General features: G+C 42.0%; 1 protein-coding gene across 1 annotated transcript in view; it reads left to right on the top strand.

Moving 5' to 3' along the window:
- Cnga1 (cyclic nucleotide gated channel alpha 1) overlaps window positions 1–19,367 on the top strand; it is a 37,418-nt gene that overhangs the window by 3,106 nt on the left and 14,945 nt on the right. The window contains exon 2 of the mRNA XM_021211044.1: window positions 19,108–19,228. Within this exon, the coding sequence (XP_021066703.1) occupies window positions 19,122–19,228 (107 nt within the window). The 5' untranslated portion in view covers window positions 19,108–19,121. The remainder of the gene's footprint in view (window positions 1–19,107; window positions 19,229–19,367) is intronic.

Here is a 19,367-nt window from a genome sequence, read left to right as displayed (position 1 = left end):
GTCTTTGGTTCTATAAGAAAGCAAGCTGAGCAAGTCAGGGGAGGCAAGTCAGTAAGTAACATCCCTCCATGGCCTCTGCATCAGCTCCTGTATCCTGACCTGCTTGAATTCCAGTCCTGACTTCCTTTGATGATGAGCATCAATGTGGAAGTGTAAGCTGAATAAACCCTTTCCTCCCCAACTTGCTTCTTGATCATGTTGTTTTGTGCAGGAATACAAACCCTGACTAAGACAGTGTAGATTAATTTCTTCTTCTTTTCTTTTCTTTTCTTTTCTTTCCTTTCCTTTCCTTTCCCTTTCCCTTTCCCTTTCCCCTTTCCTTTCCTTTCCTTTCCTTTCCTTTCCTTTCCTTTCCTTTCCTTTCCTTTCCTTTCCTTTCCTTTCCTTTCCTTTCCTTTCCTTNTTTCCTTTCCTTTCCTTTCCTTTCCTTTCCTTTCCTTTCCTTTCCTTTCCTTTCCTTTCCTTTCCTTTCCTTTCCTTTCCTTTCCTTTCCTTTCCTTCCCTTTTCTTTCCTTTCCTTTCCTTTTCTTGGGTTTTTTGAGACAGGGTTTCTCTATGTAGTCCTGGCTGTCCTGGAACTCACTCTGTACTCCAGGCTGGCCTTGAACTCAGAAACCTGCCTGCCTCTGCCTCCCAAGGGCTGGGATTAAAGGTGTGCGCCACCACTGCCTGGTTAGATTAATTTTTGAAGATATTTACCTATGTATAATATGATCGTGTGTCCTAAATTCTCAAATGGATTGATTTCAAAACCATAAAAAGCGATCAGGTCAGCAAGACGATAACTTCACAAAATAAAATATAAATTAGTAATTTTCCTTTTAGATCTGCTAGATAATGTGATAAATAAAAAAATGAAAATTTAACATGTAGAGTACATTTAATGAAAATTGCCAAAAATATAAAGCAGGTTTTTACAAAGAAGACATCTCTTGTTGGTGATAAAAACTCATATGTTAGCATGTCAATTCTTCTAAAACCAACTTATAAATTTAATAAAATTTCTTTGTAAAGCACACCGAATTTTCTCAGGATCATCTTGCTCTAAGGACATCAAAGAACATAAAAGCACATGTTTCACACTCACAGAACAGTCACCATCGTCCAAACACACCCTTCAAATGAGAGCTGAGTACAGAGCCATATTTTACCTGACACATTTGTGGTGTTTGAGCAACAAAAGAAACAACAAAAGTTAAAAGAAAAGATTGGCTGTATATTATGGGCTGGGCAAAGTATAAGTTACAGAGCAGTGGTTCTCAACCTTCAGGTCGCAGATCCTTTGGTGGGGTCAAATGACCTTTTTACAGGGGTCGAATATCAGATATTCTGCCTTCCATACATTTATGTTACGATTCATAACAGCAGCAAAAGTTATGAAGTGGCAACGAAAGTAATTTTATGGCTGAGGGGTCACCACAACAAACTGAATGGTCACATGAGTTAACATAAGAGTTAGGAAGGCCGATAGTCACTGTTATAGAGACAAAAATCAAACACTCCAAAGAAACAAACAAACAGACAGACAGACAACATAAAAACAGGAGCTCACTGGCAATTGTTGTCAAGTCTGGTGGGAGAGAAGCTCACAGAGAAGGGCCACATTGATGGTAACTTCTCCTGTCTATGATGCAGAGGAGGAGACAGCAATACCTGGAGTCCTACATCTGACTGTATCGGTCTACTTGAGGGACCCCAAACCAACCAGCTGCAGAGCAAAAGTATTCAGAATTTGTGTCTGTGTTGAACACATAGATATTTTGGTCATTATGTCATCGACACTGCAGTGCACCTCTGTTTCCATTCTAGTGGGCACTATAAATAATGCTCAGGTGACTTTAGGAAGAAGTGAGGCCCACAGCCTGGGCAGCTGACACAACTCATCATCTCAAGGTTCTGGAGGCTGAGTACCTGAGATCAAGGGGTCTGCAGTTTGGGCTCTTGTGATGCTGTGGTCTTTGATTGGCGGTAGCCGCTTTGTGGCTCTTTCTGCCTGGCATCATTCCTCTCACATGTCTGAGAACTCTTTACTTCATCTGACAACACCTTTTAGATTAGATCGAGCCAACCTGTCTTCCTTTTAACTCATCACAACCTCAAAGGCTCTGTCTCCCAGTCCGTGGATACCAGGGGTCAGTGCTTCCACCCAGGAAATGTAAAAGCACACTACTACTCACTTCCTGAAAGCAGTCATTAAGATATAGAAGCCCAGGAGAGAACACAGGCTTGTAATCCCAGCACTCGGGAGACTGAGGCAGGAAGATTACCACAATTCAAGGCCAGCCTGGGCATCATGGTAAGTTCCAGTCTAGCCCGGACTACAGAGTGAAACCCTGATTCAAAATTGCACACACACATACACAACACACAAAGGAGAGAGCGAGAGAGCAACAGAGAGAGGGGGGGTGCAGGGAAGGGTGTGAGGAAGAGACACTGGGCCTTTTCCTCACTAGCTACCGTTTTTATTTTGGTTTTGCTCCAAGCTGTTTCTTCTTCCAAAAATGTCATTGCCTTTATTGTGCACCAAACTCCTGAATTTGGGGTGATTTTTGTGATCCTCCCAACATTAACAGTACTGGCCTATGTATATGCTATACTGTCGGATTTGGTTTTTCTTTCTTTCTTTAAAAAGTTTATTGTTGGGGCTGGAGAAGTGGCTCAGTGATTAAGAACACTGACTGCTCTTCCGAAGGTCGTAAGTTCAAATCCCAGCAACCACACGGTGGCTCACACCATCCTAATGAGATCTGATGCCCTCTTCTGGTGTGTCTGAAGACAGCTACAGTGTGCTTGCATATAATAATAAATAAAACTTAAAAAGAAGAACACAGTAAAAAAGATGTTTATTGTTATTAATATGTGTATGGTGTGGACTGTGTTCTCTCTTTCCACCTTTATATGAGTCCTGCAGACTGAGCATAGGGAGTCAGGCTTAGTAGCAAGTACCTTGACCTCTGCGCTACCCCACTGGCCCTCCAGTGTTTCATCCCCTTCTCCTTCTTTCCTTTTACTACACAGTGTTATACAGTGTTGCTTTGAGACAGCAAATAGTCAATGAAGGCCAAGAAGGGAAAAACAAAACAAAACAACTAACCAACCAACCAAAACAACCAAACCAAAACCAACCCAAAAGCTGTTAAGGAGGTACAGGTTAGGTTGTATACCATCTGCAGGTTATTTTCAACAAAATTACAAATATTTTTAATGCAATCATTTGGGGATAAGGTATAGACTTACACAAGAAGACAAACTGTTACACACAGTGTCGACTACTTACTGTGATGGATAAAACCTGCAATTAGTGGCCAGGGGACTTCCTATGCTGAACCCTAAGTGTTTGACTGAAGTGTTTACTCAGGTTTATTAGTCGTATACAATGGGATCGTGATAAAGGGAGGAAAAGAAAGCAAACTCCCCACTCCTGGGAACTTTACAGAATACCGAGACAAGGGGCCATTTGCCTGTGAACACAGATATGTGTGTGTTTAACAGGAAGTGGGTACCTAGGGCTCGCCTCTGTGTTTCAGCTGCTACGACAACCACAGACTGAGTTATTTCTAAGCAGTGGAAGTGTGGTCTCTTGACTGTGGAGGTCAAGGAGCAAGTATTGCAGGTTCTGGATTCTTTCTCTTTTTGTGGAGGTGGAGCGGGGAGATGGTCTCCAGGCTTTGTGTAGTCTGTGTGCTTACTCGTGATCAGAAAAACAAACTGATGTTGAAGAAAACCTTTTTGGTGATGTAAGAGCTTGTGACACTCCAGGGCATAGTTTATGTGCTATGGTTTAGGTATTAGGTACGCTTCAAGGTGCATGTGTTGAAGGATGGAACCCACAGGTGGGACTGGTAGGAGCTAGTGGAACATTTAAGAAATGAGACCGAGTGGGGAGGTTTTAGGTCACTGGAGTGTTCATGAAGGAAATTATCAATTCTGACTGCTTTTCTATGGTTCTTGGCCTGAGGTGAATAATTTTGCGTGGCTGTGAGCTCCTGAATTTTACCATTTGTTACTCTCACCAGAGAACTAAAAGCATTACCTCAACCTGGTCATGAACTGGAGCCATGAGCCAAGGCACACCTTTTCTCCTATAAGTTGTTTGTCTCAGGTATTATTTGTTATAGTAACAGAAGAATGTCTAACATGTTTTATATAAAAAAAACACACTAAATATTAAAATGTATTATGATTATTTTTCTCTGATACTTAATAGTTGTATACGTTTGTTTTTATTATATATGCTGGCTTAAAAAAGGATCAGGGGGAGACAGAATCTATTATGATTTTGATCAATTCCACTCTTGACTGAGATTTTTGTGTTGCGGCGGATACTTTATACCTTTTCTGTGGACTGTGAAGAGTTTGATAATGATTGTGATAATAATTCCCTTGGTAAAAACTGTTTCTTCCAAAGAAAGTATTGAGGGTTTCTTGGCTTAGCGCGTTGGCAACCCATCTGTTTTTGAGAGGCATGCCTACCAACCATGCGGTGTCCACTCTGTAATGATTCTTCACGGGAATCACAGCCTGCGTCTGCTCCCGGGATGATATCCATTATTTCTTTAGTAGTTCCCTTGACAGCTTTGACTTCCCAGAGTGATGAGGCACGGGGAAGATCAGAGGATTATTTTCACTATGCCAGCCTTTCCTTTTGAGGCAGGGTCTCACTTTCGAGGCCAGGCTGGCTTTGAATCCACTTGTCACTCTTCTGCCCCGGCCTCCTGCGTGCTAGGAGTATAGGTGTGGGCCACCGCATCTGGCTTAGCACGGTCTGTGTGTTTATCTCAGTCTCTGAACTTGGATTTCAGAAAAGGAGGAGCCCAGAGGTTGATATCGGAAAGATCTCAGTTGAGGCTTCATAGTAATTTTTCTGAAGCCGGTGGTTAGAGACCACATCCTTGATAAGGAGGTGATGACTATTTCAGATCGTACATTCCTCCCTGCCGTGGAGCAGGCAAAACCTGCTCTCGGTCTAGATGGCAATGACATCTTGATATGGTGGCAGTAAGAAGCAAACAGCCCTGCCATTAAATACCGAGAAGGGCAAGACTGGAAGCCATACCTGGTTGGCTGTCAGGTATTTTTTCTGCCAGGACATATTCTTTTCTCAGTGGAACTTCACTCTCTTCGGCCAACTAATGTCTTTTGCATTAGTAAAGATACAAACATTATTTTGAGTGAACGTGCAGGGTCGGAAGGGTCGCTCAGAGGTGAAGAGCGTTGGCCGCTCTTCCAGAAGAGCCAGGTTTGAGTCCCAGGGCCAAAATGGTGACTCACAAGCATCTGTACCTCCAGTTCAAGGGAATATGACGCCTTCTTCTGGCCTCTGCATGCACACAGTGCACCAATATGCATATACACGCATATGTAAAGAAAATCTCAAAATAAAGGTGCTTATACAAAGGCCATTGGCTGTTAAGCAGAATCTCATTTGTGAAATAGTTCCCCCATCAAACAGAAATAAATTTAAATGCAATATGGAAGGCAGCTATGCTTGCCACTGTGCCACCAGTGCAACTAGGGTACAGTGTGGACAAACATGAGCAACACAGGAAAACTCCCGAGGATTCTATGACTTAACGCAATGCGAGTTAACATTGAAATGTTCATCCTCTCTGTGGCCATGTATATTGTTTTAATAAAGTGCTATTCCTGCAAATATGACTTTAAATTCTGCTTTTTTTCTACCCTATAGTGTATTTATTCCTATTTTAAAATGTTCTTGAAGTAATGTGAGAGAAAATCCAACCAAAACAGTAGACCAAGGGCATAAATATATAGTTAACATAAAACAACCTAAGCTCTCATAAGCACGAGAGCTTGTTCCACTCTATTAGTGCATACAATCAAACGCCTCACTATCAAAACTTTCTCTTATCAGATGGAGGAAAAACTAAATTTGACTGGTGAAAAGAAAGTGGCAAGTTTGTATTGGGCTAGCCAAATGTCTAATGGGACAGCCATCATGGAAGCCAATAAACAGAGCTAGAATGAGCAATTCTGTTCCTGGACTTAGATGTTAGAAGCTTCCTCAAAGATGTGTCTATGGAGACACACGAAAGGATACTTATCACAGCCAGACATGCAGCAAATTATTTACATAGCAAAAATCATAATAGTAAAAGTAATTGAAAACAAATTTTCATTAGTAGTCAAAATAGAAAAGGAAACAAAATATGCAGTTCTGGTAAGCTACAACATAAACATAGTATATTATGAAACTTAACAGCCCTGTTTCTATTGGCATAGGTTATTTTCAAAGTACAACTTCGAATAGAAAAAAAGGCAAGTTGCAGAATTATGTAGAGAAAAAGATAGCGTGGTTGCTTATGTAGATGTTTAAAAAGTCCGAGAGACTGGGAAACAGGCAATTTATAGTAGTGGCTGCATCTAGGAGGATGGTAAGAGAGAAGACAAGAGTAGGACTGGAACTACACACACACACACACACACACACACACACACACACACACACACACACCAATGCACGTGCATGCACACCCATAGATAAAAATAAATAATAAAAAAGAAGATTAATTAGGGAGTAGTTTGTAGACTGACTGGGGGAACATGAGATTGAGCTGGAATAAACAACTTTACAAGCTTAGGCAACGAGTTTGTAAAAAAAAAAAAAACAAAACAAAAAAAACCCAACAGGTTAAAATGGAAGTTCAAATGAGAATGTGGAAGTTGAGGCAAAATTCTTGTAGGAGCTGACTGTGTTGAGACTTGATGATAGAGAAGGAAAGGGTCAAAGAGAAGCCATCCTCGCTTTATTAAGCCTGCAGAGTAAAGGCACAGAGTGTGTGTGAGGAGAGGCGGGGAGAAAGGAGGTCCTTGCAGTATGCAGAATGGGTGAATGAACGGATGTGCTGCAGGAACTGAGTGGTTAAGGCTTGTAGGTGAAAGTGTATGGTGGGCTAAATTGACTGCTATGTTGTGGACCTAGAACCACCTAGGAAGCAAGCCCTAGGGCATGTCTGTGGGATCTTTAATTGAGATGAGAAGCCCTGCTTTGCCAGGGGACCACACTATTCCCCGAACTTAGCCCCTGGATTAAATGAAAAGGAGAAAGTGCCACTATTGCACTTTACTTTGGAGCTAACCAACGGGTGTCTAACTGGACTCATGGACTACTAAGTAGGGGTAATTCGGGCCTGAGGAAGGAATCCTAACCAACTCTCTGGGGCTAGGGAGGTCATGGGCCCTAGAGGGGAACCTACTCATGCCACTAGCCTAAACCAGGGCAATTTCTTTTGTTTGTTTGTTTGTTTGTTTTTGAGACAGGGTTTCTCTGCATAATGGCCCCTTGTCTGTCCTGGAACCTGCTTTGTAGACCAGGCTAATCTTGAACTCACAGAGATCAACCTACCTCTTCTCCCTTAGTGCTGGGATTAAAGTTATGTGCCACTGTGTCTGGCTTAAGTGTAACTTCTTTTTTTTTTTTTTAATTTAATTTGATTTGTAATTCATTTTTTATACTGCAGATTTCATTCCCCACCCCTCCCCATCCACCTCCAACTGCTCCATATCCCACACCTCCTCCCCAGCCCACCCCATCTCCCACCTGACCCCCAAACTCCCTGGGGCCTCCAGTCTCTTGAGGGTTAGGTGAATCATCTCTGAATGAGCACAAACCTGGAAGTCCTCCACTGTGTGTGTGTTGGGGGCCTCATATCAGCTGGTGTATGCTGTCTGTTTGGTGGTCCAGTGTTTGAAAGATCTCAGGGGTCCAGGTTAATTAAGACTGCTGATCCTCCTACAGAATCACCCTTCTCCTCAGCGGCTTTCAGCCTTTCCTAATTCAACAGTAGGGGTCAGCAGCTTCTGTCCATTGGTTGGGTGCAAATATCTGCATCAGACTCTTTCAGCTGCTCGTTGGGTCTTTTGGAGGATAGTCATGATAGACCCCTTTTTTTTGTGAGCACTCCATAGCCTCAGTAATAGTGTCAGGCCTTGGGACCTCCCCTTGAGATGGATCTCACTTTGGGCCTGTCATTGGACTTTCTTTTCCTCATGTTCCTCTCCGTTTCCACCCCTGTAATTCTTTCAGACAGAAACAATTATGGGTCACAGGTGTGACTGTGGGATTGCAATCTGTAACTTCTAACTGCATTCAAAGTACTTAAACTTATATCCACAGATAAGTGTAGCTTTCAACCTTCAGATGGGCTATGGTAATAGTTTTCAACCTGTGGTTTGTGACTCTTTTGGGGGTTGCATATCAGATATTTACATTATAATCATAATGGCAGCAAAATTACAGTTACACCCTCATCTTCTCCTATGGGGATCTGATCTTCTTCTGCTCCTTGTCTTGTGTATCCTATGAGCTCCCTGGTGATGCTCCATGTTCATCAAATTATTAGACACAAGGGACACCCATCTCCTTGCAGCAGAGTGTCCCTGTCATTATAGTATTCTCAACAGCTGAGCAGGATGTTATTGTCTTTCTGCACTCTGGGGACCGCCGTCTTTCATTTCTGCCATGGTCATGCAAGCCCTTGACTCAGAGATGCTTCCCACACTCAAAGGCATCCTGGATGCCCAGCTTCCCTCTTGCAGCTCTGTTCTTCTCATGAATCTTGTCCATCACACCTGTTGATAGAGTTGTCCCCTTGACTTCTATTTTTCTGTCATGTTTTCTATCATTTTCTAGCATTGTTTTCTCAAAGCCTAGAACACGCCTTTTCTCCTTTAAGTATCACACAAGCTCCTTATTCCACTTGCATGATTGTATTTGGCTCCGGCCACCCTGCCTAGCCCCAATCTAAGCTGATGTGCAACCTAGGATTTCCCCAACACCTGTCTTTTCCTGAACTTTCCTATTGGAACTAGAGTGCTGTGGGACCAAGGCCATAGCATCCCGTCACTGCCTGCCATACCACTGTATCACTTGGTGCCTACTGATATCTTATAATCCTTCCATTGCTTACTGTTCTGGCCATCTCCTGTCACCTATGGAAGGAATCTCTTGTATACTTTCGTCTCTCCCCAAGTTACCATTATATTGTAAAATGGGCAGTGTCTCACTTAGAAATAAATAGCCAACCCTCACCTTCCTTCAGAAAATAGGCAACTCAATATATCAGTTATATTCTCTCTCACCTCTGTCTGTCTGTCTGTCTGTCTCTTTCTGTGTGTCCTCTTTGTCCCTGTCTTTCTGTCTCTCTGTCTCTGTCTCTGTCTCTGTCTCTGTCTCTCTCCCTCTCTCTCTCTCTCTCTCTCTCTCTCTCTCTCTCTCTCTCTCTCTCTCTCTCTCTCTCTCTCTCCCCATCTCTCTCTCTCTCTCTCTCTCTCTCTCTCTCTCTTCCCCCCTCTCTCCCTCTCCTCCCATATACCATATACTACTTTCCATTATCGGTGTGGTTTCTGAATGCATATTGTTTTATTTTCTTATACAGTTGTTTTTGTACCTACTAAGGCTCATACCTAGAATTCTGTTTGGATCAGCGTTCAAGGTTTTGTCTGAGAATGCCCCAGATTTTGTCCTTTCATGGAATTTTTCCTCAGGTTTCCTGAAGAGGAGAGAGTGGATCTCTTCTTTGCTCATATCACATCTCTGGACTGACCCATTTCTGTGTGGGCATGATGCTTTTGCTCCTCTGTGTTGCTTCACTATTTCCAAGTGTGCTCTCTGGAGATGAATGCTGCCTTCACCAGTTATGTCCGTGTGGCCTCTGGGTCATCCACTGCAGCATTCCAGCAGGAGCTCAGTGTGTGTGGGGCAAGAGGCAGGTGGTGAGTCAGGGGATTGAGTGGCCTGGATGGGCCTTCACTGTGGACTGGCCTTGTACAATCTGTGTGCTTCAGATTAAATCATCGTTCCTGCATTGTGACCTGTTGATGGTTGTTTTTTGTCAAATTGACACAAATCTCACTATATCTAAGAAGAGTAAATCTTAACTAAGGAATTGATCACACCCATCAGTTGGGTGTGGCAATATATGTTGCCCAATTTTTGAATTGCTGATTGATGTGGGAGAGCCCAGCTCCCTGTAGGCAGCACCACCCCTGAGCTGGTGGTCATCCTAGGTGCTGAAGAAAGCAGCCTGAGCAAGCCATAAGAGCAAGCCATGTACTCCCCCCATGTACCAGTCCTGAAGTGAGTTCTAGGCCTGACTTTCTGGGATGATGAGACTGCGAGCTACAGGATGAAATGAAATCGTTCCTCCCTAAGATGCTCTTGTTCATGATGTTCTATCACAGCAATAGAAAGCTAGCTACGACCATTTCCTAATAATGTCTTATCCTCCACATCTCTGAGTCAGTGACATCACTATGTTCCTGTATAAACCACTGTACTGAGTTTTACAGAGTTCTGACCAATTACTAAGACCCGACTACTTCATCAGTGAAGGAACCAGTGTGGCTCAAGTTGAATGATTTCTTGAGAATGGAAGTTAGAAGTGGAGTCTGGGATGAATGTAGGAGTTTTCAAATAACTTCTATACGTGTAGGAAGAGGATTGATAACCAATATCAGAGATCAAGTTGAGATTCTGTAGCAAGAATTAATGGTGCAAATAATCTACTTCATCCTGTACACAGCTACCAGATTGGCCTTTCTAAAATTCCTGTAGGTGACTCCATTCTCTTCTTTAAAATCTTCAGTGTCATGGGAAATATTTTAAAAAAGAACTGCGAGTTCCCACACTACACCTGACATGGGCAGACCACATGGCTTTAGCAGGGTGTTCTCATCTCAGTAGATGCTCTGGCCTGGGGCTCCGAGACGTCTCCACCCAACTCACTAATTTCCCTAGACAGGTCATTGCCACACCAGCCCCAAGCAATGACCACCCACCTCACAGTTAGATGTAAAATCAAAACTCTAGAAGCTTATAATTAATCAGTCAGATTTATATATCAATATATTCTCAATTCACAAGATGTCCACACAATAAATTCGGGGCCAATAGATAATGGTATAAGCTGCCCACCTCAATTAGACAAGTTACCCCAATTACTCTATCCCTATATGATATCATAGCTACCTGTGGCTACTTAAAGTCACACCAAATCTGAATCATCCTGTTCATCATTCATCTTGTTTCCTCCTCTCTTCCTGTCTCCTCCATCTCTGTCTCTGCCACTCCTCGCTCTGCCTCCCTTTTCCCTGTCCAATCACAGGCTCCTTGTTGTATAAATAATTAAACCAATTGGACAGGGAAAAAAAATCCCGCTACACTTCAGATTCCTCATTTCCTTTGGGAAGAAAAATGAGCCCTATCTCTACAAATTGCCCTAACTTTCACATCCTGTTCTTCAGGACCTCTCTGGGTGTGGACACTAAATCAGACTAACTCCTATGATCCAGGTGGGTCTCCCCCTTACACCTTTTAGTTATGAGTGCCCGTTTCCACTGGGAAATCCTTACCTACGTGGGCCCCTCGTTTTCCATTTGCTTTCACTGTTCCTCTGTTGATCTCATAACCTACTGATGAATGAGGGAGGTTTGAAAACAGCTTGACATTGGTCAGATGAGATGAGATGAGATGAGATGTATGTGTGTGTGTGTGTGTGTGTGTGTGTGCCTATGTCTGTGTGTGTGTGTGTGTGTGTGTGTGTGTGTGCCTATGTCTGTGTGTGTTTTTCTAGTACCTAGGTATAAACTATAGCTTTTATAGTGATAAGTTTATTATTTAAAATGTTACATTTATTAATTTGTTCTATTTTTGGAGGTTCTTTAGACTTCTTTCTATATACTTTTTGTCATTTGCAAATAAGAGAGTTTTTATTCCTCTTCATTATTATTAGAATGGCCGTTTTTCATTCTGCTCACCTCTAGACACTGACTGATCCTACCTAATTTGTTCAGAGATTTTTTATCATGGATGTTGACTTTTCAAAAATGCCTCCTGTGCATCTACTAAGATGCTCATATGACTTTTATCCTTGTTAGGAACAAGGATAAAACAAGGTAATTCTAGCCGTCTAGAAAGTGTTTGGGAAAATTCCTTCCTCTTTTGTTTTTGAATAACTTAAAGAAACCTGACACCATTTTTTCATTAAATCATTGATCTTATTCATTGGCTCTAGGCTTTTCTCTGATGGGAGTCTTTTTATTTTTGATTGCACATCAGTACTTGATAGTGATATGTTTAGGTTTTCTGTTTCTTCATGACTTAATCTTGATGAAATGTGTGCATCTATGAATTTCTCCCGCTTCTAGGCTATCGTATTTGTTGCTATGTGGTTTGTTTGGTCTTTTTTTGTAATAATCTGTTATATCTTTTGCATTCTATATTATCAGTTGTAATGTCTCTCTTTTGTTAATATTTGATTTCATTCAGTAGATTTAGTCATCCTTTTGCTTATCAGGTTTGCTTCTTTTTTTCAAAGAACAAGCTCTTTTGTTGTCTTCTGTAACTTTCAGTCTCTATTTCTTTTCTTCTGGCTTTGGCCTTAGTTATTTCTTTCCTTTTATTAAGTTTGAATTTGTCTTGTACTTGAATTTGTTTAGCTCCTTGAGAACAGTGGGAGGAGCGAGGGATTCCTCTAGTGCAGCGATTCTCACGCTTCCCAGTGCTGTCACCCTTTAATACAGTCCCTCCTGTTGTGCGACCTCGACCCTAAAATGATTTTTTAAATGTGTTTTTTTTTTTGTTCTTTTTAAGATTTATTTATTTATTTTTTATTATATGTAAGTACACTGTAGCTGTCTTCAGACACTCCAGAAGAGGGAGTCAGATCTTGTTATGGATGGTTGTGAGCCACCATGTGGTTGCTGGGATTTGAACTCAGGACCTTCAGAAGAACAGTCGGGTGCTCTTACCTGCTGAGCCATCTCACCAGCCCCCTAAAATGATTCTTGTTGCTATATCATAACTGTAAGTTTGCTACAGTCATGAATTATGTAAACATCTGTGTTTTCTGATGGTCTTAAGTGACGTCCGTGAAAGGGTTATTGTAACCCCCACAGGTTGAGAACCTTTGTAGTGAACAGTTGTACACTGAAGGACTTCCTGACTCTCTGATGTTCACTGACTGCATAAGCTCTGCTTTTAGTTTTCCCTTCTCTGTATCCCACAGAATTCAAGATGCTATGCTGCCTTTGTTTCAGGAAAAATGAAAATTTCTTACTAATTTTTTTTCATTCAGCTATTGACTTCCAAAAGTAAGTTGTTTGTTTTCTGTATATCTATATAGCTTCCAAAGTTTTTCTTGTAACCGAAAGGGTGGTATTGATGTCCAGTTACAGGCTGGGCAGTCAGCAGTCATGGATTGCCAGCCTTAACCAACCATGCGCCTCTGCATTAACCACTGTTCACTGAAAAGAGAAGGGTCCCCGACAAATCTCTATCATTGTAGGAGGCTGTTTAATGACATATCCATAGGGCAAAACTGCATCGGTAGGTTTACCCTTAGGGTCTATAGTCTCCCTAGACATGGGCTTATGGACAGATCCACAGCACTAGGCATGAGCTCCCTTCCTATAGAGTGGGCTTCATATCCAATCAGAATGAAGGCAGTTACATCCAGAACAAGCACTGATACCAGTGGGCCTGGGAACTTGGTATTGTACCAGGTAAGGCCCATAGGTAGGGATGAAGCTGCTAGCACATCGACTTCTATTCCGTGAAAGCTGGGATTAGCGAGGGAGCTTCCAGCTTAACTTCACCACGATCTTTCTGTCCAAATCCAATGTGTTATCTTCAGCTAAAAGATTTTGCTGTCTAGCTCTTGTGATCGGCAAAGAAGAGTGGCAAAAAAACTTTTGTTTGGGGGCCTCCTTGACTAATCGCTCAGAGGGAAATACTCCAAACCTGGCACTGCTGCTTCCATTTAATAACATGTGGCTCTCAGACTCTATACGCTGTGTATTAAGAACCAAGGCTGCAGTAAAGCTTCACAAAGCAACGGGGCTGCCAGAAACACCTCACACTCATTATGCTTTGGATTTGGAACTAACGCTTGGTCACACTGAGAATCTTTTCAGTGTGACCAAAGATGTTGTGACCCCAACATTCAGTTGTGTTACCCTCAAGTGGGGTTGGAACCTATGATTTAAAATGCTTTTTTATGCCTACACTCATAGATACTTGAAGTGCCAGAAGGGGAGGGAGAATGGAGGAAGGAAGGTGGGAGAGGGGACCAGGAAGGGGTCAGTGAGCAGGATGTAAAGTGAATAAGTAAAAAATAAATAAATTTTAAAAATATAATGCAATTTGAGATATTTTTATTCATTTAGTAATATATAGATCTGCACATACCATTCATTATTGTATATATAGATGCATACATCTTCTTACGGTATATACTTAACAATAAACTGATATGTTTATTAAGCAGAATTTTAGATTTTATGCCAAATCTAAGGTTTTGAGCGCTTTCAGGGAGCAATGTAAGAGCTAGTATAGATGAATGTTTCCATTATATAGTTTATCTTGAAAATGATATTCAATAATATTTAATGGAACATGAAAAATAAAATGCTTCTTCAATGAGGGATAAAAGCCATACTTATTTGTGGGTATAAGGATATGTATTTAGAATATAGTTAGAAATTATATTGGCTTAAGAAATGGCACTAGTAGTTTCTTCTCTAGAGACTTTGATTTGGTTTGTTGTTCTACAGTATCTACCTATTGGGTGGACTTTTGGCACAATTAGACAGTTGTTGGTTACCCCAAGATAAAAGCACCACTATTGTACCATCTGGTCTACCTAGCTGGGCCTGTCCTTGTGGTCTATAGGCTTCACAGCTGAGTAGTGTTGAATACTTGCCTCCACTGGCAGCTTATACAGCACCTTAGATACTATGAGAGTTAAAAGTTAGGGTCTAAGGTAAATTTCACCTTCACTATGTCTTTGTTGATTGCTGGTTTAAGGATACAATTTAATGCCCTATATCTCTGTTATTTGTCATGGATTGTCTATTACATTACCATTATCATTGTTTTGTAAACTCCTGTTCTTTTGTATTATAACTGTTATGGTTGTGTTGTGTGTAATGGTTACTGTATTGCATAAAACGATTATTGTATTGTCTCTTACTCCCTTTATATTACGCTCTGCTTTTTGTTGAGTATCTCATCACAACAATGGATAAAGTAGCTAACATACCTCCTATGGGTACTTTCTGTTACAATTTTAATTTAACCCAGCATATTTTGGAGCTCAAGAGTTTGCTTTTTAAAAATTGTTTCCATCTCTTAGTTTTCTCAACATATTGAAATATTTTTCAGTGTTTGCTTCAAATTCACTGAGTTTCCTTAAAATCATTACTTTAAATTCTCTTTTTGAGAGTTCCCCCATGCTGCATATTATCTGGTCAGTTTCCGACACCTTAGAAAGTGAGGTCAAGGCTCTTGCTCGCCTGGACTTTGTCTGGGTACCATAGTCTTCCTAACTCAGCTCTGTGCTAAGCCTGGGTTTGTTTGCCTGTGTGGTCAGGGAGAATGAGAATAATACTTAGAAAGAGTCATCTGTTGCCATAGCAACCGTCTGGTGCCAGGGTGAGTGTAGATATTGTGTCCATAGTTACCTGCTTGTGATCTGACACTACAAGATTTGCCTTGTTCCGGGAACAGTTAGTTACCGTAGGTGGAGCTGCTTCAGTTCCTGTTTGACCTATATCAGTGCCACAAGTGCTACCAATCTGTACCACACTCAGGGCCTACAACTCATCAAGACCAGAACAATAGCACCCACATGCACACATGCAAGCATATATAAATAGGACCTACTAAGCCCATTTTTGCTTCAAGGCTGATCACTTTTCAGTGGGCAGCCAAGCAGAGCATTCATCCCTGGGAGAGGACAAGTCTCCTTCTCCCATCAGCCAATAGTTGCCTGTGGTTTGTCTTGGGGGGTGCACTTTGAGAACCTCCCTTTTCCATGTTAACATGTCCACTGATGTTGCTATTGTTCAGCCTTGTTTATGCAGCCATTTCTGGGAGAGACTATCTCATAGCAATTTTTCTGGTATTCTTAAAATCTTTTCTCTTCCTCTTCTGTGATGTCCTTTGAGTCAAAGATACAGGAGCTGTGTGATTTATACGGAGTTGTTGGGGTTGGTCTCTCCACTATGCATTGTGTCCAGTTACATTTTTAAGCCTTGCTAAAATATGCTAAATATTATGCTCGATAATTTTGAATAAGCTTTCCCAAAGAGCTCACGTAGCTAAGGGACCTCAGTACATGTGAATTAAGAGGAAGACACAAAGAATTCTGGGAACAAAAATGTGTGATAAATTCTTCTCTCAAGAAATTACTGATGTCATCGCAGAGGGGATGGACAATTGATTTTTGGCAAATCAGATTCTTTTGGGGAAAACAATGAAGAATTCCTGGTGTAGGGGATTGGGGGTGACTCAGTCAGTCGTTAAGAGAACGTGTTGCCTCTGCAGAAGTCCTGGGTTCAGGATTCAGCATCCAAATGGTGGCTCACAACAGTCTGTAACTTTAGTTCCAAGGGATTTTATACCCATTTCTGACCTCTGCATGCTCCTACATCTAAATTGTATGCACACACGCACACTCAAACACACACACACACACACACACACACACACAATTAATATTAAAACAGACTATGTTATGGGAGCAGCACGGCCATGAAGGTAAACCTGCCTACTCACTACACTGTGAGATGTGCAATACAGAGGAAAGCTCAACGCTGATCGAGGTTCTCAGACTTTAGAGACCTTAACAGGATTTCTTTCCAGAGACATTAATTCTATAGATGACAGGACATTCCTAAAATGGAGGCAGGGCATTTCTGCATCACTGCTATCTTTACTTGTGCGTGTGTGCTTAGTGTAAATGCGTGTACATGTGTGTGCCCAGGAGGTGCAAGTGCAGGCGCGTGTGGAGGCCTGAGGTTGACACTGGTGTCTTCCTCAGTTACTATCTGCTCATGGAATCTGGAGCTTGCCGATTCAGGGATCCTCCTGTCTCTGCCTGGCCAGCACTGGCATCATGGGCTAGCATCAACACATACAGCATTATGTGGACTCTGGGGATGAAACTTGGGTCCTCACAGTTGCGTAGAAAGCACATTGCAATTGAGCCATCTGCTGGCCTAACTTCACCTTTCTTTACATTTCTTCCCATGCTTGTAAACACAGAACGTACTTTGTAGTGATTCTTTTGGTCTTCCAGTAAATGACCAATGGATTCATTTAAGGAGACAGTATTCTCATTGTCTTGAAAGTTTAGACTAGTATAAAACCGTGCAGTAAGATCTAGAAGCTATTATGTACATTTTCAAAATGCAGCAGAAAAGTCTTGGCCATTAACGTTCTATTTTATTATGTCTGTGTATATGGTCTGTATGTGTGTGTTTGCATGTGTATGTTGATATGTATGTGTACATGTATGTGTGTGTACATACATGTGGAGGCCATAGGTCAAGGTCAGGTGTCTTCCTTGATCCCCTTTCACCTTATATTTTGAGGCAGAGTCTCTCTTCTAAACCTGGAATTTATTAATTTGGCCAGTCTAGCTAGCCATTTGTTGAGGGATCCTAGTCTCCATGTTATCAGATCTCAGGCAGGTTGCTAAGCTTGCCTGGCATTTACATACATTCAGGAGTCTAACCCAGGTCCTCATGCTAACCTGGCAAGTTCTTTACCTATTTACTGAGCCTTCTTCCCAGACCCTGCATTACTCTCATATATTCTCCAGATAATAGAGTCTGGACAACGCCTCAGCCTGTCTCTCCCTCTCTCACTTCTCCACCATTCTTCTTGTTCTCCTTTGACATCCTCCTCTCTGTCTCTCCTTCCCCACTCTCATTTTGACAAAGTTTTACAGCACTCTGTGTACTGGCAGTCAAGAGAACAATTTGTTCGTGTTTTAGAAACGAGATGGCACAGTGGGTCTTCCCTGCCCTTCCTCCTCTTCTTAGCTTTAATTTAAGGGACCGGGAGCTAACAGTCCTTGCAAGGTTTGGGGAAGCAGGCTCCAGTCTGAGTTCTAAGCATGCTGACCCAAAATGGCATTCCAGACCTGGCCTGCAGAGAAAATCCTTCCTCCCTCCCCTCAAAGGTTAGTGAGAACCTTGCTACTGACGCTGTTCCACTGACAGGAACATGTCCCCTAAACTGTGAGCCCGAGCCCAAGGAGCCATCTCTACTGTAGCCAGAGACAAGTGCCTCCCGATTCTTGCCATTCCCCCCTACCCCCACCCCAGTGTAAACCTAATGCCATGGTTTTAGGACACAGAGAAGCTGAAATTGACTGACTGCTCAGGGATTTCTGATCTAGGAAATGTCACTGGTCCCTTGTCTTTTCTTTCTGGATGTCATAACAAGGTGGAAAAATGTCTTTAATTTTGGCTCTGCTTTCCAAGTACCGTAGATGCATATATGACTGTTTAATCCTCAGTGACACTGAGAATATGAACTACCCAGGAATCGGGGAAAATGCAGATGTTTCTAGTTCATTCTGTCTTTGTGAACCACAAAAACACCCCAGGGAGAGAGGACTGGCTGCTGTGGGCTGTCTACCATATTTAACATCTGGAAAGTCATTGCAAATTCACCAGTTTTTTTGTAACTCCTGATGAAAAGTTATGTGAGTCTAGTTTTTCAAATGTTAAGGCCAGGATGTGGGGCTGGGAATAGAACTCAGTGGTAGAGAACATGTCTAACATGCACGAGGCTCTTGGTTCTATTCTTAATATCAAAGAGACAGCAGTACCATGTCCCCACCACAGAAAACAAAACAGGACTTGTTTGATGAGTAACTGCTTCTCAGATGTCTATTATGTACCAAGCACTCCTCCGTTGTCGCGAAGGACTCTACAAGGGTTAGAGTGTAGCTTTGAGGATAGAGTGAACAGTGATTTAGCACAGGAGGGAGGGAGTTAATGTGTGCATACTTAGGTAGCAGAGACCAGAGGATGTGATTAACACTGTTAAGGGTGAGGAGTCCTGGGACTGGCTTTAAGAGATAGGCTGTGTCTATCTAGGCTCAGCCCCAGGAGTGCGTGTGCCAAAGAACAGAGGTGTTGGCCAGCGTGGCTCAGCTGAAGGACTGCAGCTGGAACACTTCGCCTCCTCCGTAGAGCTCTGGTGTCTCAGCATTGCCGCTGTAGTGCGAAATGTGATTATATATGTAAGCATAGAAGTTCTTCTCATTAATAAGATTTGTGTCTTCTCAGATATTAAACTAACCATGAAGACAAATATTATCAATACGTGGCATTCCTTCATAAATATTCCCAATGTGATCGTACCAGCTATTGAGAAGGAAATCCGGTGGATGGAAAATGGAGCATGCAGGTGATTTTATGCACCTTCTTATGCATTCTTAACACAAGATCATTGGAACTTATCTAGGTTTGATTTCAATCATATAATTTGTTGGGTTTTTTTCTTGGTTTTTTGAGACAGGGTTTCTCTGTATAGCCCTGGCTGTCCT

Source organism: Mus pahari, chromosome 13, assembly GCF_900095145.1.
Source record: "Mus pahari chromosome 13, PAHARI_EIJ_v1.1, whole genome shotgun sequence".
In the NCBI taxonomy this organism is placed as follows: domain Eukaryota; kingdom Metazoa; phylum Chordata; class Mammalia; order Rodentia; family Muridae; genus Mus; species Mus pahari.
This window is presented reverse-complemented; position numbering and strand designations above follow the sequence as displayed.